Raw genomic sequence first — 21,707 nt, 5'->3', positions numbered from 1 at the left:
GAATATATTTTATACATAGAATGTTTTATAGCACCTCATGGTGTGATATAATTTAATGTATAATTAACTATATGATATATATATTTTTTCTTTTTAGAATTTTTAAAAAAATATTATTATTTGGTGGAAAACTAGCTCTTACAAAATAATCATTACGTCCATCTGTGAAGCTGATAATTCATTATCAACAAAAAGGCGAAATTGTGGTTGTGGCTCCGATTTAGTTTTTATATTGTAAATTTTATCTGTATACTATTAGAATGCTATTAGTTTATTTAAATAAAAAAAATGTGTCAGAAAGTTTTAAGGAAAAATTGAATCATTATTCTAATCGAAAAAGTAGAAGAATTAAATCAAAATTCTGAGAATAGGGGGATCAAATTGTAAAGAAATTCAGTTTTCATCCGAAAGTTCGACAAAATTCCCTTTATAGAAAAAATTATGATTAAACCATGTGCCAGTGATTAAACATTTGATAACAACCGGCCGTAGTTTTATCATTACCCTTTAGCTGGCCCTTTTTTACTTTTGTCCCCAAACCCTAAATTCTACCATTCGATTTCGTCATTTTCCCTTAACTCAGTGAGTCAACTCGGTACTCACCACTCACAAATCCCCACCAGTTTTAGTGAGTTGGTTGGTCACTCGCTCATCGTGGCATAAAGCGTAAATATCATCATTCTTCAGGGCTTTTTCATTTTCCTTCTTCCCCCAATCTGCTCCTTCATCTTCTTCCCATCCTTTCTCCAATAGCTTCACATTTTAATTAATAAAAAAAACATTTGTTTTCGTTATTAAGTTAAATAAGTTATTAAATTCTTTTAAACTGTAGTTTTGAAATTTTCCTCTTAGGGTTCTCTGATTTTATTGGCTTCCAATGTTATTTTTTTTTTTATAGTCAAAATTTGTGGGTATTTCGATGCGAAAGGAATGGCGAATTCGAATCTCCACTCAATATCATTGTACGGCTCAGGTGCGATGAACATGCAACGAAACCCAGAAGAGGAGGAGGAGGAGGACGTTCCCGGCGGAGGAGGTGAAGAGTCGGTGGATAACCCTCAGATTGGATACCAAGAAAGCGACGGTAGGGCTGTTACGGTTATGAATAATGGCATGGAAGAAGCTTCTCATGCCAATCTTTATGGTCAGGGATCCGATTTAACCGCCGTTCAGGGTAATTCAAGTGCTGATCAGCTCACCCTCTCGTTTCAAGGGGAAGTTTATGTCTTTGATTCCGTTTCACCTGACAAGGTTCGTTCTCTTTTTATTTTTTCATGTGTCCTTTTCTAGTAGTATTATTTTTAATATAGTTTTGAAGCTATTTATTTCCTTTAAATGTTTACTTTTCGAATCTGGGTTTAGGTTAATTGGATGAATTAATGATTCTAATTGTCAAGTTGTGAGAATTATTAAGTAGCGGCCAATTTTATTTTACTTCTAATTTTGCTACAATTTTTTGTTTTGTTTTTTTTTGCATCTATGTTTTGGTTTATCTAGTCAATTAAATGTGGTGATGCCATTGCCTTTTTCAAATGAAGAAAGGGCTTTCCTTTTCACCTCAAAGTTTAGTTGTACCTGGTGGATATGCTCTGCATTTGTTCATTAACTATGTCTCATGTATCTACTTCCCTTTAATTATTTTTGTTGCTTTTGATTGTCCCTTCCTATGTGTAAGAAGGCTTGTTCAAGACGGTTCTGTTCGGGTATATTCTAGTTGTCGTCATTGTTGTCCTTTTATTATGTAAGTTACATTTAGTTGCAGTTGTGTTGTGGCTGTTTAACCGTAACATTCTCAGTTAGTTTTACGCCTCCGGTCATTTACATCTTTTGATTTCTTACTTTTCTCAGAGGGCATTTCTGTAAATTCAAGTGTATGGTTCAATATTAGGTGATTATGATATAAGACTGACATGTATTTTTTTAAATTGATCGTTAAACATAATAATATGTTTAGATGTAAAATTGTTGTGGATGATTGAATTGTGCGCGCTACTATTGCTTGAAGTAACAAGAAGAATGTGTACAGTTTAGTCTTTAGATGATCATGATGCAAGACTGACATGGAATTTTTTTTGTTGATCGTCTAAACATAATTGAATGTTAAGCTGTGGTGGATAAATTGCAGTAGGTGCTATTACGGCTTGCAGTTTCAGCTATAAAGAAGTGCTTGAATTTTTCAGGTACAGGCAGTTTTGTTACTTCTAGGTGGATATGAAATCCCTTTGGGCATTCCTGCATTGGCTGCAACTCCTATTGCTCAAAGGGTATGCATTAGATGAATCATCTTAGTCATCTTGTGACTGATTCTTTAAGGAAGATTTGTTTTGTTTATACTTTTTCACTCCTTTTATTACAATTCCCCTAGGGCATGGGTGACTTTCCTGGGAGGTCAATTCAACCCCATAGAGCTGCTTCTGATTCTTTAGGGAAGATTTGTTTTGTTTATACTTTTTCACTTCTTTTATTACAATTCCCCTAGGGCATGGGTGACTTTCCTGGGAGGTCAATTCAACCCCATAGAGCTGCTTCTTTAAACCGATTCCGGGAGAAGAGAAAAGAGCGGTGCTTTGATAAGAAAATCCGCTATACTGTGCGGAAAGAAGTGGCTCTCCGGTATTCCAATTATCATATTTTCCCCCCACCTTCTTTCTTCAAATGTAGCTTGTTCATGCCACTTTCTTTCTAACACTCTATTTATGATTTGTTAGGATGCAGCGTAAGAAGGGCCAGTTCACATCAGCCAAGGCAATTTCTGATGAAGTAGCTTCAGCTTCTTCAGGCTGGAGTGGAACACCAGGCTTTGGACAAGACGAGAGCATGCAAGAAACTTTGTGAGTAGTCCTTTCTATGATCAAATAGCTTTCTAACAATTGATCATATTACTCATCACTAAAAGATGTTAGTTTAGCTTGTCCTCTAGCTATTATATTTTTTGTGCCAATAAAAGGGATTTCTCTAGGTTCTCTTCTTTATTGTTTAGTTTTCCTGTGTAGATGCTCACACTGTGGAATCAGTTCTAAGAAAACTCCTATGATGCGTCGAGGTCCTGCTGGTCCAAGGACACTTTGCAACGCATGTGGACTCAAGTGGGCAAATAAGGTTTGTTAAAATAGGAGAAAGTTTTTTATAAGTCTATTCCTTGTTTCAATGCATGCGAACTCAAGATCTTACTATGAGATGATTGACAATTAACTCTTTTGTTAATAACATATTCTTCATAATTTGAATTATATTTAATCACTCAAGACTATGATTAATCATTGTGATATGACCTATTATCATTAGCTTATTTTATTTAGTCCAAGTGTTTGAATTGCTTATTTTCTTGTATGAATGGAATACAAGAGAAAGTGCTAGTTAGATTAACAGCAGAACCCTTTTTTGTTAATTTCTTGACTTTGATAACAGACATTGCCGGCACTTGTCTCTTCGCATGTCAATTTCTTGATTAGAGTTGAAAAACTTGCCTCCAATCTTGCTTCAACCTTATGCTTCAAATTTACAGTAAATTTCGAAATTGGGGAACAACATTATAGATTGTGCTCGAGTACCAAACTTAGTACTTAACTTGTAGCTCGTAGGAAAAGATATTTTTCAACAATCACACGTAATTCTTTAGTTATTCACTTGGGAAATTGTGATTATCAGGGTGTTTTGAGAGACCTTTCGAAGGTCTCCATGGTAGCAATCCAGGATCCAACTGCGAAGACTACCGAACAGGTATTGCTAATTCAGAACAATATCCATCATAGTTATTCATTGCTTGTATTCATCAGAGTTACATCCTAATCATTCTACAAATCTCATAACTATTTATTACATCACGGCGTGTGTTTTATCAGAGTGATGCTGAAGCTAATGAATCGGAGGCTGTAACTGGGACTGCAGTTGTCGTATCTTCATCGAACAGAGATAACTCTGGTGTGACTTCCGAAAGATGAGTAATACGGTGAGTGCAATGTTACTTTGGTGTTTCAAGGCAGATGTCAAACTTTCTTGTAATAATCCGAGATGGTTTGGCGACTGTATATATAATAGATATATGGCACATTGCCTTGCTCATTTGTGTAAATAATTTTGAGATACAGGTTAAACTAGTTTTATGTAACTTAGGAGTAAAAAAAAAAACTTTCACCTTCAACATTAATTAATGTCCCCATATTTCTTTTCCCTTTTTTGGATCTTCACAATTATGAATGTAATGTGCTTAATGAGGATAATTTTAGAGGTGGTAACCATCTCAGCCGATCATAATGTGTATATATTTATCAGAGGGAGGTTTGATGACTGAAGTAATGGAAATCCAAATTGACAGGATTTACTTATATTAGCATATTTTAACAAAGTTTTGTGATTAGTATTTTAGCAAGTCAATCCTAATATTTATTATTTTATTGTAGATAATGCATGTAGAATTTTTAATCAATTAAAAATGTTTAATTCTTTATTTAATGTAAGAGATTTTTAACTGTTAATTATATATTGGTAAATTAGTAGATATGATTTAGATATTAAAATGAAATTTCATGTTCTTGACATATATATATTTATATTGAAAAAAGCAATTTCATAAGTGATATAAAAAGTTGAGCGTGTACATGTAGACATCAGTTAATATTTTCAGTTTCTTAAATTCTTAGTCTATTCATTAATTAATTTATTCGAAGAATAAGCTTTTTTTTCTTGAAACATTCGTTACTCGTTTCAATTCTAATTATCAGTATAAATATTTACGATTTAAATTATTGTCGGTAAGGATCTCAGATTAATTGGATCTAATCACAAGAACTCCACCACCTTTAAACAAGGTGTCAAATGTGGATAGAAAAACGGCGTGCTTAAACGTCCCAGTACTCAATTTGTTATTCCCATACTCGATAGAAAAATTGTCAAGTGAAGAATCCAGAATCCAAATCAATTGTTATCTCATGTTCTCCCAAAAAAAAAAAATCGAATGCAAAATTGAAAATTACATGCAAAACCAAAAAAAGATGAGATTCAAATCTCACATCAATCCACATATGATAGTAAGCATCGGGCTGCATTACCCAAAGCTAAAAATACTGTTTTTGACCCGCAAAAGAACAGGTTTCTCAACCCATTGTTCTTTCTAAAACTATAAACAACCCAATTATAACCCCATATTATGATAGCTAACTAGACTGAGCAATCAAATGAATATAATGCCCTCCCGATTAGATGAAAGGAACTTGAACTGAAATGCACCCTTCTGTTCCATTCGTCTTAATAATCAACTGTAGGATAGAGACCTGGCATCTAACTACGTCCACTTCCGTTTGAATCTGTATTATTAGCATACGAGTGTGTTGATAGTTCACCAGAGTGAGATGACTTCCGAGATTTTGGGTTTTTAGGAGAAGCTGCATAGGCATCGTCTGAACCACCCGTAGAGTATATTGATGATGTTGGCAGTCCGTGGATCTTTGGCAAGCCTGTTGGATCCGAACCCAAACTGTATCCCCTCTCTACTGTTTCAGCTTCCAATGGCAACTCGTCCAATGTCTATTCAAAAGGATTTTGAGGAAGTACATTAAAATACGTGTATATATGTCGCTTAATTTCTTAATGTTGTAATTTAGTATGAAAACAAAAATTAAGCATAATTGCCAGGGGATTGAGGACATATCGACACAAGAGTACACATGGACGAAGACATTTGTCATTTGTTATTTTGACAAACAGATTATGACATGATGATATGTGGTAAAGGGAACGCACCCTGAATGCCTGTTGGAGAACTCGGAGTGTTTCTCGAGTACGTTTTCTCTTAGAAGCAATCTCATCAGGTTCCTGTAACATTTCTTCAAACAGATTCTCTCTGTTTCAGATCATAAGACAGACAGACAGACAGACAGACAGGATACTCAAAGGTCAGCAAAGAGATAGTCAAAAGTACGAATAATTAAAATCAAACCAAAGAGCACAGTATTACCTGTAAAGCTTTTTGATAAAGACATTGTGAAGTTCTCGTTTTGTATGGTTTACCTGGATATAGATATTATCAACCAACAGATCAATATTCATATAATGTTGCAGCTTAACAAATTGGACCACAAACTATAGATAGGAAGAAAAGGGTTGTACTTACAAGAATTTCAACAGTTTCAGATTCCAATGAAAGAAAAAACTATGGCAAACATAACCTTCTAAATCAAAAGCAAACTTTTTGACCAAGGCTCGCTCCATGTTCTAAATGTACAAGTAAAACAGGATACAATATTCATACAATCATGAAATTCTAAGGACCGTCCTACCAGAGCTAAAACACATCAATCGCACACAGAAACGAATAGAACCTTGTTCAGCATTCATGACATAAGCTTCTTCTCTCCAGATCAAAAATAGCCAGGACAGAAATCAACATAGCACCAAATATTATTTAAGTCAATTCACATTGTTGCTAAACTGATATATGGACAAAATGGAAATTAATTTGGCTAGAAAGATTTACAATTTCCTAACTGGAGCACCACAATGTTTTTTTTCACAATTTCAGGACCTAGAACATGAACAAGGCTAAAACAGTAAAAGGCACGATGAAACTGTTACATGTCAATTACTTATTATTATATTAGTTTATTATTATTTTATTAGGAGATTTTATTTATGAGTATTTTATATCTCTAGGAGATTTTTTTAATAAAGTATTTTTTGAGAGATATTAGGAGGCTTCCTTTATTCAGAGTCGTTGTTTGAATTTACTTAGGTTATAAGTATTTTATTCAAACAAGTAAACCTATATAACCTCTATTTAAGAGGTTGATTGCTAGAAATAAAATTAAGTCAGATTAAGCAAATTTTAGAAGATTTAAGATTCTCTCTAACAGTCTTAAGGCCTGGAATTCCCTTGGATGAGTTCCACTTGTTAATCATAGGTCATTCATGAGGAAAAGGAAAAAAATCAGGGAAAGAGCCCTGATAAGACAGACGGTTTGCCTGTGAATCATCCGGTGACAAGTCAGTTGGCACCGTAACAAAAATTTAACTACCAAATATGTTTGGTTCTAAACTTACCAAGAAGTGCATAATTGCTTTAGGCACAGAGTCCTCTATATTCTTCCTAACAATGTCATAGTATGATCTCAAGAGCAATTTGGTGACAGCAATTTCAATAGCTTCAGTTTCTGAACGATCTTCTGAAGGCCTCAGGACAGATGGCGGCTGAAAAGAATTAAAAACAATGCTTGTCAAGACTGAATACTTATATTTTTTAATTTAGGACTGGACCCTTGTAGGATTATCTAACTGCATGCACCTCTCTCAAATGGATCATGGAAAATGCCTGTTCCATGTTATGAACAGGTTCTGTGTATGGCTTGTTTGTCGAGCTCTCCTTTGCTGATGAGCGGTTATCACTGCTACCAAATATTGATGAAACCCAAGTTGAACCACTTGTACCTGACCCACAGAGAAAACATCATTTTACTATAACTGGTGAGAACAATCAAAAACCCAAAAATTCATGTCAGAAATTCCCTAGACAAAAGAAAAAGAGGGCAGGGGAGAAAACCATCAATATTGACCTCCTTATTGGACAAAAATACCAAAAAGAACATCAAAATATCATAAATTAAAGCCGTGTAAAAAATTCAAATTTATAGTCTAAAATGCAGTACCGGTGGATGGAGCTTTTTCAGCATCTGCAACAGGGCGGGCTCCCTGCACTCAAATGGAGTTAAAAGTTGCAAGTTATTTATCATCAGTAATATACACACGAGGGAGAAAAAGATTGGAAAAACAAGGGGGAACAGCACAGAAGAGAAGCATATATGTGGCAGCAGAAACACAAAATTTTCATGCCTGATCAGCCACGATTCCATTAACTTGTCTAGCAATAATAGCCCGGAATTTAACACTTCTTTCAGAACCAGGTGCCTTATCAGTCTCTAATCCATCCTGATTAAGTCAATAAAGAAATAGAAAAGAATGAAAATAAAGAGGAATTAAGATTAATAGTAGCAATAGTACCAGGGAAATGAGTACGGCCAGAGATCTACCTTTGATCTAGATATAGGAAGAGCAACCCTGGAATTCCTGAACTGTTGATTGGCAAGCTCCACAGCCTTGCTCCCACCAATAAAATTCGGGTGTGAAGTATTTATGTAATCCATCTGCAAAGTAGAATGGCATATATCATGTTTACCGCATTGACAGTATCAAGTTTATATTTTGTGATAGGATTAGGAATAGAAACATAAAATTAAATTAAATTAAAATAGCATAGGCATACCTCCATTTCAATAATATGACCTATCATTGTCTCGGATGGTTCAAGACCTTCTCGGAGAAAATTTCCAATAACTTGGTCCATATGCTTTCTCAGAACAGGAAACCGCTGCAGTTCATTAACCATACAGCGATGGCTTATCTGGGAAGAGGACAATTCTATTAGAAAATCTAGATAACCAAGTAACACAGCTTCGAGACTACAATGACAAGCTGGAAGATAAAATTACCTTTATTAACTCATCATATATGAACCTGGCACATTGAAGGCTTGGATCTAGCAGACGTGCTATTTGCCTTCGAACAAGTACTTCAAATGGGACCTATAAATAGAAGTTGAATTATAACAATAGGCTTAACATAGAATAATTCCAAGCAACACTCTGGAAAACAGCTCTCTAGGTTAGCATAAAAACAAAAATATTCTTCGATTAAGCAATTAAATTAGAAGCATTTTTTTTTTGAAAATAAAATTAGAAGCCAATTAAACCTACTTCTGGTACGAATAGTGCAGATCGAGGACCGGTTGCATTCTGAATGGCTGTTCGAATGTCATCATCAGTCAAATCTTCACATGGATCAACCTCCTGTAAAACAATCAGTTAACGGCAATCTCAAAACCAGCACCATTCAGAACTATGCACATAAAGGCACTTGTATAGAGGCACATCTATCTCTCAAAAATTTCTAGAGTTGCAATGTAAGACTACTCATGTCGGTGTTCTAAATGAAGCAGTATCAGTGTGCAACAAATATGAAGATTTTATTTTTTTACCTGAAAAGAGGGAAGGTGAAAAATTACTCTTATTAACATCAAGAAACTAAGGTTGACCTTTTTTTTATCCTGTCCTAGAAGAGAGCATGCATAAAATCATCCCTGAGGGAGTGAATGCACATCACAGAGAACCCGTGGCAATGTGAATGACAGAATATAGTAATTAATGACCAATAATTTTGCACAATGATATGAATAGTAACTAAGAACCAACTTTTGTACAATGATGTGAAGAAACACCCTAAAGATAAAGCAACATAAAATGGAATGGGAAACAAATAAAAGTTCCTCAGATTGAAAAGCACAAAAATACTAAGGCACAAATCTCAGTCTACACACCTCTAAGCTCTTAACAAAGATTGATTGGAAAATATAATGAATCCTTGCTCCACCAGATAGCTCAGATGTAGACATTTCTTCATGTTTCCCCTCTACTATTGACGAGAAAGCTGTTTCCAATGAAGCATTAATTTATGGCATCATTAGCAATATACTAGAATGTATACTATTGGTGATTAAGAATAATAATAAAATTATGGCAGTCAAACAAAAACATTTACCTTCACAGTACTTCGAAAGAATATTCAGTAGAAGAGCTCCCTGACCAGCCTACAGGTTTTAACACCATAATCTTGTCATAAGAAAATTATTTCAGATGCTTTTTTCAACCAAGTTCGTGGTAAACAAACAAATATGCATACCCTTGATTCTGTGATTTCTCCATAGCTTGCATGCTCCTTTGCCAAAGACACCAGCGCAGAACTAAAACGTGATTTCAGCCCAGGAAGTATTGCCTTGATATGTTGGACTAAAATCTACATTGAAGCAGCATAGAAAGACTCAACAAGAAGATGAAAAAATATAGAAACCCCCCCATGCCAAGCAGTACATATCTCTATGTCATGCACAACAGGGTCATGAGGCTGAACTAAGAATGAAAAAAATGTCACCGACTAGCATAAAACCTTCAATATATCCCATAAGCACCAAGGTGCTTGATTCAGGTAAAAAGAAAAAGTTAAGTAGGAATCCTCCAGATATAACTCAGCCTAAAAGGTTGCTCTAGAGTCTAGATAGAGTAGAATGATTCAAATTTATTATTGGTTTCCACCAAGTGCCTAGCATAAAGAAAGGGGATAAATAGCACAACAGGGGAAAGTAAATATTAATAGAAAACTTGAATGCTAGAACAAAGCATTGACATTAAAAATTGTGATTTATTCTCCATAAAGTCCTGGAAACTTCATTTGCAAATATTTTACCTGATTCAACTTCTTCGCCAATTGAGGAACACCACAACGATCAGCTAGACCATTATATACCTATGGCAAAAAGAAATAAGCAAATTGATGATGGAAGCTGTATAAAACAATGAACAAATGTTAAAGGTTGGTCTTGGTGCAGGCATACTGGACGGCTGCGGAAGAACTTTTCCTCTGCCACAAGGGCATCCTTGATACTCCGGTTCAGTAAAATATCCTGTTTACACATGCAAATCAAACTATCAGCACAATAGTAAAATAAGATGCCTGATAAGCAGTATATGATACATAATAGAAAAAATGTAGTCATCAAGAAGTAATTTTTTTATGGATATGACTAATTAACGTTTAATTGCTTTTTTGGAGGGAAATAAAGGGTTTTTCAGGCAGCAATACCCTTATCAGTGCTCTTGCATAAATAATATGACTAATTGTTAAAATATGACTAACCGTTAAAAAGAAGTCATCAAGAAGAATGCTATAATAATTTCTAACCATGAAAGAATGATGGCAGGACATGTAAATGGGAGTGAAGATCACACCAGGCAAAATAGCATGAAAAGATTAGTATATGTTCTAATCCAATGGGACAATATGAAGAAAGACCGAAATTTCATTAGAGAATCTTGAAGTAGTGACTATAGCATAATATTTAAGAAAAACAAAAAACTCTAAAAATGACAAATCATCCCATTAACATTGTACTTGGAAACTATTTGCTTTAAAAGAGTAAAAATGTACAAACTGATGAAAAATATCTTCAATTCAGTTAGGCTACACTCTTACCTCCTGACTCCGATTCACAACACCTATGTAACCAAGTCGAAGGGGAATCACTTTTCCAAGCAACAAGTTACGAGCATCAGTACCTCTGTCCATTATATCGAGCTGATTCATAAGCAAAGAAGCCAAAACTAGTCAGAAATGTAGAACAGCTTATGTATACGTAATGCTATAATTTGATATTTTGAAAAGGAGATTTTCACGTTAAAAGATGTACCTTTGTGATAACCCCAATGGTTCTAGTACCTGCCAGCAGAAAATTAGCAAAATTAGTCAATTAAATAAACATCAACAGGAACTCAAGCAGAAGTGGGGTTTTGTTAGTTTAAGTACCATCGGGATCAGCATTTCCCGCAAGTTGAAGAGCATCAGAGTTTGCTAAATCTGAATTAGCTGGAGTAACAGCCAGAATCAGACAGCTTGGTTGTTTAATGTACGACATGATCATTGTTCTAATTCTAGCTTCAATATCAGAGGGTTGATCACCCACAGGAACTTTTGTGATTCCAGGTAAATCCACAAGAGTGATATCAAGAACATTTGGTGAGAAAATCTTAAGTCGAATCTGCCTGTCAGAGACACCTTTGTTCCCTCCAGCCTCCCTGTCTGTCTCAGCCTGCAACCAGATAGGATTTATTTAGCTGAAGGCATTTTTTAATGCTCAAAAAGAAGAATCTCGTCTCCTAAAAGCTCCAGTGCAGTGAATTCCAATATAAGTATCACTAAAGCCTAATTACTCATTTTTGCAACTCCCGGTTTCCCCAGTCACAACTCATCCTGCAGCTTAATCGTGTCCTATTTATAGAATAAGCATCTTTCTCGCTTCAAAATTTTATCTCACAACTTTCATAGTGCTTAGGCAACAGTCAACCAGGGAAAATTCAAAAAATGCCTAGCAGTTTTTTGAATTGAAGAATCAAAATGCCTAACTTCATAATTCTCAATCATAAAATGCAAGCAACACAGAACCTGAATCTCCCTGCGAATCTCAGAGAAGTCATAGAAGCGCTTTCCAGGCAAGTGAAGAAACTCGCCGTACTCCTCTTCAGAACCATCAAGCTTACGCTTGGTCTGGAGTAGCTGAAGGACTAGCGGACGGCGCGTGCAGATATCGTTACCTCGAGGCAAGAAATCACGTCCAACGAGTGACTCCGAGCACGCTGGACTTTCCACTACTCTGACTTCCGACCGCCGCCACCTGCGGCAACTCTATCGTGGACTGGCTACCAAGCTGAGCGAAGATGTCCTGAAGCTTGTTCACTATCGGTATAACGGAAGATCCCAACGGAGCCACAGATGATTGCGGCGGCGGCTGCGTCGATGCTGCCACGGCTGCCGCTTCTTCAGCCATTGACTTTCAATAATTAATTGATGGATGACAGAAGATCAGAGATTTAGAGATGAAAAATTTATGAACCCTAGGGTTTTGGAAGAAAAACAGATCTTAGAAAATGCAATTACTGATTTGAAATTTCTTTTGACTTTTCTTGCATTTTTTAAAAAGTTAGGGTAAAATTTAAGAATGTTCCATAATATTTTATCAATATTTCATTTTCATCCATAAATTTTAAATTTTGCATCAATAATTCATAATTTTTTCATCCTATACATTTGACAAGTGAGCACTTTAAATAAATTAATTTAATTCATGTATTGGTAAAAAATAAAAACAATGTTAAATCTTAACCTAGTTAATATGTACTATTTAAATAGATATATATATATTTTTCAATTTGCAATTTAACTCTAAATAAAATGAATTCATCAATTAACTATACTTAACACTAGTAAAATTTATAACTTATTTGTCCTTTTTAATGGTATAAAAATCAAATTTACTCATTTAATAATATATGCATTAATTTCAACCATTCTTTATAAGCGAAGGACTTGTCAAATAGGGATGTAAATGCCACACTAGTGATCGCAACTATTCGATTTCTATTTAAAATTTTTTGTATTTTTTTAGTCGAGTTTAAGCTATTGATGAGCCGAATTCGAGAATCGTAATACTCTATTTGAACACTTTATGAACTAATTGAGCCTTTTCATTTTTAATATATTTTTAAATCATGAAATTACATTTATACCCTTATAAAAGGAATTTAATTACAAATGGGCACGAGCTTGAATATAACTAAATTTAATCAAGCTCAAACTCGGGTACAAAAATTAATAAATAAGCTTAATCAAGTTGAAGTAACTCGATTATATTACGAGTGAAGCTCAAACTTCAAATTTAATGTTCGAGTTGAACTTAAACTGAATATTGAACCTTTAATTTGGAGTCCAATTTAAGTTTGCCACTATTCGAGTTCAACCCAACTTGATTACACTCTACCGTTAAGTACTTTCACCACATTTATCATATTTTAACCTTTTCTTTTCATATTTCATTCTCATCCATGCACATTTGTGTTTGAAAATATATATATATATATATTATCTGAATTTTAATAATTAATAATTAATAATTTGACAATAATTGAAGTATTGAATGCAAAAACTAATTTTAAAGGCTTTTAATCTATATACGTCTTCTAAATAATATTTTAAAACAATTTTAAAAAATAAAAGGAATAATTGTTGAGGTGTATATACTTTATGTAGATATATATATATATATATATAAATGTATAACATTAGAAACAAAATTCATTTTTAGAGAAAAAATAAATGCAAATTAACTTTTTCAAATAAATGGAATAATTTGATTGAAAATATTGACCTTGGAAAAATTAGTAATTAAGTCTAAAAAATTTTAAATTTTGAAAAAGTAAATACATAATATGTATTTATCAAAAACATTTAAAAATAATTTATACACTTACTCATAAAATGTTATCAATAAACTTCACATGCACAATCATCATTCAACAAATTTCAGTAATCCATTTTACTAATTTTAAAATAATAAGATATTAACTTTTTTATTGATTTTGAAATGTATTATAATTTCTTTTTATTAGCACAAATATAATATAGTTACAAATACAATATGTGTAAAAATATATACGAGACCAATTATAATATAGAATTCAACCAGAACAACACACAACATACAAAGCTTCACCATTTTAAAAAGAATCAAATAAAACTCACATATAGCATACGCACATTGGTTATAAAATATTTTGGTGTATATTATTTAGATCGATATGGATGAAACGAAATAAAATACACTTGTATAATTGTACAAGCTAAAACTTTTACTGAAATAGAAAAATATAATTTGATATTCTAAGTTATTACTAGAATATATATATATTAAATAACCATATGTAAGTGTTATATATATATATTACAAAATAAAAATATACATTTTTTTATTTATCGTTAGAAGTCTCCATTTACTCATAAATATATTTTGAATAAACTATACCATTGATCATTCAATTATGCTTTTCTTTTTTATCTACATGTTAAATGGCTAGTGAAATAATGGCGTAAATTTTTCCTATTTGACAGAATAATAAATTTAACCGTTAATATTTATATATTATGTCAAGTTTATCATAATTTAAAGAAAACTGATCCTCAACATTTATGTATAGTGTCAAATTGATCTTGATTCTAAAAAATTTAAAAAATAAAAAACGAATAATATTTATTAAAAATATATTTTTATACTTACATGGGAAGGGGATATTTACGTTTGTTTTTCATATATGCATTTCATATCATATATTAAAGGGATGAATGTCAAAACTATACATAAATTTTAGTCCAATGTCGTAGCGGCCCGAAAGTTAATGGTATTAGAAAATACGATTTTGGGATCCTATTTCTATAAACCGAGCCCATAAATATTTATAGAGTTATTATATAAGTAAACTGACGTTTGGATGAAAAATTTTATTGAATTAGTTATTAACTAAGGCATAAGGACTAAATTATAAAAATGATAAAATTCAATTACTATAAATTTTTAATTAAATAATGGACTAAGGACTAAAGTGACACCTATACCACTTAAAAAATGCTAATGGACGGTAATGGAATATAATATATATATTATAAAGCTTTTATAATATTTAAAACTATATAATAAAAAAATGTTAATCAAAACAAACAAAAAGGAAAGAAATAGAACATTTTTCTCACCTCCTTCCCAAAACCGAAGCCACCATAGTCAAAATTTGAGAGCTTTCGGCCTAGGGTTCTAAGCTTCAAGCCTTTAATTAGTTAGTTCAATCTAGTCATTTTTTTCTAATTTATATTTTTGTGAACATGGGAGTTTAATTTAGCTATGTCCATGTATCAATTTATAAAATTGTTAAAGTTTTAGTAAGTTATCATCATTAATTTCTTGAAATTTTAGGTACTAAATTGATAAAATTTAAGCTTGGATGTGAAAATTGACTAAACTGTGAAATTAATTGATAGCTTCTTACATTAGGTACTAAACTGAAAAAATTATAAAATCGGTTGTAGAAATAAGAAATAGGAGTTCCCTAATGGACTATAGTGAAATCAAATTTTAGTTTGGTAAATTTAAATTTATGTTAGTCTCGGTTTAGGGACTAAATTGAATAAAATATAAAATTCGTATAAATTAACAATTGACAGTGAATTTGGTTGATTATTGATGATATTGTATGTTTATGTTAATCCGTAACTAATGTCGAATCAGAATCCTCAAGAGGGAAAGGAAAAGATAAAGTTGTCAACAAATAGTTCGAAGTTTACGGTTTCTATTTATATAATTCGAATCACTTCAAATGTTGTGTATATACTCTATTTGGTATGATAAGAATATGAAGTGAGTTGAAATTATTAAATCAAGTTGAATGATATGATTTGATTGTCTACTTGAGATAGATAACCAAATTGAATAGATTTGAAAATATTGTGTTGATGTAAATGTGAAATTGACTTTGTGATGAGATGAATTATTTTGTTATGCCTATGAATTGATGATTAATCGATGAAATGAAAATATTGAATTGTGAAATTGAGTTATAATTGGAATTGAGAAATTATTACCTTACTAACTGTTTGGACAAAGTCAGATATAGTTGGCCGGCCATAGGATAGATTGAGAGGGGTTATTTCGACTACGATTCGATGAGTGTTGAGCACATTTTTACTTCGATTATACCGATGAGCGTAGGGCACAATTTATTTACTTCGAAATTGTTCGATGAGGTACTGGGTGTCAAATTGGTGTGATTGGTTAGATCCATGCATTTGTTCGAGTTTGAGTTAGGTTAATAGGGAATTAAAATGTGAAATAGATAAGATGTATGAAAAGATCATCATTGTGAGAAATTATGCACACTAGATTTATAAATCCGAAAAATTTGGGTGAAATTGAAATAAAATGACCAAATTGATACAGGATTTGTGGTAATAATATGTTTTACTTATACACTAGTTAAATGAATATGTATGAAGCGATTATGGATGGTATATTGATATGTTTCGACACGAGGATATTGAATGATTTGAAAATTTAACCAATCATTACATTTAATTCGGAATATGGAATGTTAATGTAATGTTTATCAAGTTAGTTGATAGAACATACTAAGATTGTATTATATGGTATAATTGATGAGTTTATCATAATGTTTGTTATTGATATAAATGACATATATTAATTTAAGTTGTTTTATGATATTTGAATTATAGAAATACCACTGAGTAAATTTCTCAGCGTAAAATCTTGTTTTCCTTGCACAAGTTAGGTTATATATGAGTTCGCAAGCATCAGTTCCGACATCTAGACAAAATCTCGGGCTTAACTAAGTTGGTGAAATTCTTTTTTAGGTAAATTTCATGTACCTAATACAGTCCTTTTTGTATTCTGATATGTCCAGAATGTTGAATTTGGAAGTTGATATGTATATATATATTAGATATTAGCAAGTTGGCATGAAAATGTGATATAAATAGGTAATGGTTGTTGGAAATGGCATGTTTTGATAATGATTGAAACGCAAATATTGCATGTGAGATGGTACGTCAAAGGTTATGAATTAGTATTTTATAAGTGGATTGGTAAAGAACCATTTATTAGTTGAATAAAGTTTTTCATGTATTCTTGACAAGGAAGTTGTAGGATTGAATGTTAAAGTTGGCAGGTAGGATGCATATAATTAGGGATGTATGTTTTGGAACATGTTTTTGGCACGTTTAATTTAAGTAAAGAAAGATTATTTAGGTACAAATGATTGAAGGTTGTGAATGGGTTAGCATTAGGTACCAATTGGTACATTTTGGCCAAAACAGTATGCAACATCGCAACATCATTTGAATGTCGTCGTGACGATAAATGACCTATAGGGTCACAGTACGAGGAGAGATCAGTCTTCTCGGCGAGGTCATTACAATAAGTGACGTTGAGACGTCTAGTGCCCTAATGTCTCAACGTGACAAATTGTTTGTTGACGTCACGACGTCGATTTTGTATTTTGAATTCTTTATAATTAGGTCCTATTTTTATCCTGGGTTAGCTTTTAAGCTTACGTAAGTTTGTGTAAAACCCGAAATTGACTCTATTTCATGTCGAATGTATGTTTTAACTGAATTTTAATTATTGAATGCTATGAATTGTTTGGGTTTTAACTGTAGTTGCTCTGGGAATGAATGTGACATCTCGTAACTCAGACCCGACGATCGGGTCAGGTATCGAGGTGTTACAAATGTACAATTTGACACATGAACTTTGATTTAGTGTAATTATATACATTAAACTTTGATCATAGTTCAAATATATACATGAAACTCTGATTTTAATTTGTGTATGCAATAAGTTAATGTAAAATGGTGTTATATCAATAATTGTGTGAGTAACTTGTAAAAATGAACCAAATCAACATTTAATGTATAAAATTACACAAAATTAAAGTTCATGTATAACATTGCACATTGAATTTATGATAACCCGAATTAGGGCCTAATCAGAATAGTGGTTTCGGGATCACAAAATCCGAGATAGAAATAATTATTTTATGATTATTTTGAGGTCTATGATATGATTGCATGATTGTGTGAAAATTTCGTGAAGAAATTCTATGCATAAAGTGCTTAATTTGAAGTTAGGGACTAAATTGAATAAGTTGCAAAACTTGCATTCTAGAAGTTTATGAAATTGCTTTGCAATATTAATTAGGAGGTCTTAAATAGAAATTTGACCAATTTCTAAGTTTATGGACAAAAATTGGACATGGATAGAATTTTTGAAAGTTTAGTAAGGAAGGGCATTTTGGTCATTTGGATATTAAATGAAATAAAATGGGAAAAATTATACAAAAATGATCATCTTCTCCATAATTTGCTGCTGAATTTTGCTATCCACCATAGCTAGGGTTTCAACACTTTTAAGCCTTGATTGTAAGTGATTTCTATGCCCGTTTTTAATGTTTTTTACATTTTTGAAATCTTCGTAGCTCGGTTTACCTATTTCTACCAATATTTTGAGCTAGGGTTTATATTTAAAATTTTACCCATGGATGAGGTAGAATATGAAGCTTTAAATTGTGTTAAACAACTTTTGCTAAACGATTTTACGTGAAAACGAGTAAAATGACATAATCAGTAAAAATACCTAATGTTTATAACTACATGTTAGAGTGAGAATTTGATATTTCCATAGAAGGGAAAAATGATCAGCATGTCATAAAACATAATAATTTTGGAAAAAAATTTAATTTTTGAGCTTTGGGGCAAAAGTGTAAATATGCAAAAGTTTAGGGGCAAAATCGTAATTTTTCCAAAGTTAGAGTTAAAGACTATTTTTATAAATGTGAGTATTAAATCAACTAAATGTGTTATTTTATACCAAGAAAGACGTGGAATCGACCCTGATCGGGGAAAAAAAAGATTGTGGACTAAATTGTAAAATTTCTTTATTTTGTACCGAGGTAAGTTCAGGTGTAAATGTAGTAACATAATTTTCATTTTAAGTAATTTAATGTTATTTATATGATATGATGATTAATATCATGAAATATTATGCTTTGTGGTTATTATTGAGTAATATGCAAATTATGTGTGCTACTTGTTAAATATGAATTGCAACCGAGTATCGGTTTTGATATTCCGTGGAAGACGGCAAAGATGTGTGATCGAGGAAAAAGCCCGTTTGAACCTTGGGAATAGATTAGAATACAAGTGACATGTCACTAAGATATTTGAGTTCCGAGCTCGTTGAGTTGAGTCCGAGTTCGTGAGATGTAACTAGGCATCCGAACTCGTTGAGTTGAGTCCGAGTTCACTTATGGATGCGAACGCCCGAGCTCGTTGAGTTGAGTCTGAGTTCACTTATGGATGGGTTACATGGTAGCTTGGCTACATAATTTCCGCAGGCTATTGAGTTTGTCTAGCTACGGGTATGGCACTTATGTGCATGAAATCCGTGTATTCAAATCATATTCCGATGTGTTTAACGGGTAAATCTTAAGTGGATAAGGTGAGTACCTAAAACGAAGGTGACATGTTGGTAAGTGTGGTGAATGAGAAAATTTGTACAGGTGTATACTTATCCTTCGGGTTGAGACTTCAATATAACAATAATATGGTAGGATCATGAATGAGAAATATGATATGAATGCTTTGGTGATATTATGCAAATGTGGATTTCGTATTAGTGCATGGTTATGTTACTTGCTATTTACATGTGAACTTACTAAGCAATTATGCTTACTCCCTCCTCTCTATTCTTTTTAGTTTTGTCAAGCCGACTAGGAGATCGGGAACGGTCGGAGGCGCGCTCACACTATCAACAAACTATTTGGGTATAATGACTTGTATATTTTGGGAATATGGCATGTATAGCATTATAATCATTTTGTGTATATAATCATATGATATGGCTCATGGATGGCATGAAAATGTTTGAGAATGATTAGCTATTGGAGTGGCTAATCAAGATTATATTTGATAACACGTATGCTTTATGTGCTAACTAATCAATGGAAATCCATAAAATGGTGAAATTGGCTATAAAATAGAATAACATAGCAGCAGTGATGTGAGTTTGAAAAATCACTAAAAATAGTAGAGATATAATTAGATGATGAATAAAATATGGAATTGAAGCTTAATGAATCCATTTTCATGTGGAAAAAACAAAATAGGTAAAAGAGTTGTATTTTATGAGATATTTACGTTTTGGTGAAACAGGGTTAGAGCGATTTTTAGATTCCCTATTCTGAATTTAGAAATTCATCATAAATTGTGTAAAAATAATTATGACTCGCACTTTATATGTATGGATTCCTTATTGAGTCTATTTTTAAAAGAAACAAACGACATGGTCATTTGACATCTGTACAGGAAGAAATTTGATTTGTAGTGCACAGGGTTTAGAGTAGCCGAACCCTAAAACAGGGGAGAATTTAACTAATAAACTGTACTAATTGGACTTACCAAAATTTCTAGAAAAAAATTAGTAAGTAGATATATGAGTCTAGTTTCAGGGAAAATTTACGGAATTTGATTTTGAGTTTCGTAACTCGAGATATGATTTTTTTAGCGACTGTGACGCAGATGGACAGTTTACTACGAGAATTGTTTGAACTTGTTTAAATGCTAAAATAAGTTTAGTAATGTCTCATGCTCGACTCCGACAACGGTCTCGGATAAGGGGGTGTTACAGAATCAAAGTTCGTGTGTAGTTCTGAACTTTATCGCTATACTAAAATTTTTCTATAATAAACTTTAATACATCAATATAAGGTTTATTATATTTTCATAAGTTAGGTTGAAAATTCATAAAAAAAAAGTATAACAACAAATTTTAAACCTAGTTATTATGTACCTTTGGGTTGACAAGATTATTACTCTAAAAAATTTAGAGAATATCATATTGTAACGAGAGGAATAGCACAAGGAATATCAAATCCCTCTAGGAACCAACAAACACAAAAATCCAAACTCAAGACATTGACAATGCTGTTAGCTTTAATGTGATAACTTTTAAGATAAATTTTAGTTATTCATTTTCTAAGTCATTTAGTGACCAAATATTTTCAAAGACTTTCAAAATACTTAAAAATATGTTTTAAATATGTGTTATTTTCTTAACCAAATGTTTTTGAGTTATTCATGAAGTGTTTTAATGTTTATAAAGAATTTAGGAACCAAGTATAGATATTAAATGCCTAAGTATCAAGATTTGGCCTACAACTCTTGAGAGTTAGCATTTATAACGGTTATAAAGGATTACTTTTTAGTCAAGTATCAATACCACATAGGTAAGTATCAATACAGGGTTGCAAGAATACATTTTCAGTTCAAAATTAACGCTTGTAATGGCTTTGATTCACTCTTAATGACTTCAAATGTTTCGCAACTCATTCTTTAATATAAATACAATTAAAAAACACTTCAAAACAAAAATATTTACATCAAAACATACAAATCAAAAGAGACATCCTTGGTTCAATTTTTTTTCTATTGTACATAGTTTTTGTACGAAAAATCTTTACTTAACCTCACCATCGTTTGTTTATTGAGTTAGATTTGTAAACACCTACCCACACAACGGTTTTTTTATTTGTTTACTTCGCCAAATCACGATTTGTAATTTGGGAGGGTTCTAGATGAGCCACAAAAGTTGAAAGATTATACATCCTCAAATACATCCTCTCTTTTTAAAGGTATAATTCAAAGTTTTGAATTAGAAAATCCTT

General features: G+C 32.4%; 1 protein-coding gene and 1 pseudogene across 4 annotated transcripts; one reads left to right on the top strand and one right to left on the bottom strand.

The window, feature by feature from the left end:
• The first annotated feature begins 513 nt into the window (after window positions 1-513).
• On the top strand, window positions 514-4,325 carry LOC107894170 (GATA transcription factor 28). Of its 3 annotated transcripts, XM_041084658.1 has the most exons (8): window positions 514-666; window positions 899-1,251; window positions 2,181-2,264; window positions 2,480-2,613; window positions 2,709-2,831; window positions 2,994-3,099; window positions 3,649-3,720; window positions 3,843-4,325. In XM_041084658.1, exons 2-8 carry the CDS (start codon window positions 931-933, stop codon window positions 3,939-3,941), a joined length of 939 nt encoding a protein of 312 aa, XP_040940592.1. In that variant the 5' UTR covers window positions 514-666; window positions 899-930; the 3' UTR covers window positions 3,942-4,325. The 3 variants fall into 3 exon arrangements, with proteins under 3 accessions (XP_040940592.1, XP_040940593.1, XP_040940591.1); XM_041084657.1 differs by lacking the exon at window positions 514-666 and having other exon boundaries at window positions 715-1,251; XM_041084659.1 differs by lacking the exons at window positions 514-666; window positions 2,181-2,264 and having other exon boundaries at window positions 714-1,251.
• A 510-nt stretch (window positions 4,326-4,835) lies between these two features.
• On the bottom strand, window positions 4,836-12,521 carry LOC107894172 (dynamin-related protein 3A-like; annotated as a pseudogene). Its single transcript, XR_005907411.1, has 20 exons — window positions 12,037-12,521; window positions 11,401-11,683; window positions 11,285-11,313; window positions 11,071-11,172; window positions 10,433-10,501; window positions 10,285-10,344; window positions 9,724-9,837; window positions 9,583-9,631; window positions 9,362-9,471; window positions 8,742-8,834; window positions 8,478-8,570; window positions 8,252-8,389; window positions 8,019-8,132; window positions 7,822-7,917; window positions 7,638-7,680; window positions 7,277-7,419; window positions 7,036-7,182; window positions 5,954-6,006; window positions 5,740-5,839; window positions 4,836-5,523 (listed from the first exon to the last, which is right to left on the bottom strand). The product of XR_005907411.1 is annotated as a dynamin-related protein 3A-like (transcript).
• Between the last annotated feature and the right edge of the window lie 9,186 nt (window positions 12,522-21,707).

The sequence above is a fragment of the Gossypium hirsutum genome, chromosome A13 (genome assembly GCF_007990345.1).
Source record: "Gossypium hirsutum isolate 1008001.06 chromosome A13, Gossypium_hirsutum_v2.1, whole genome shotgun sequence".
In the NCBI taxonomy this organism is placed as follows: Eukaryota; Viridiplantae; Streptophyta; class Magnoliopsida; order Malvales; family Malvaceae; genus Gossypium; species Gossypium hirsutum.
The sequence above is the reverse complement of the archived record's forward strand: the minus strand, read 5'-3'. Positions and strand labels throughout refer to the sequence as shown.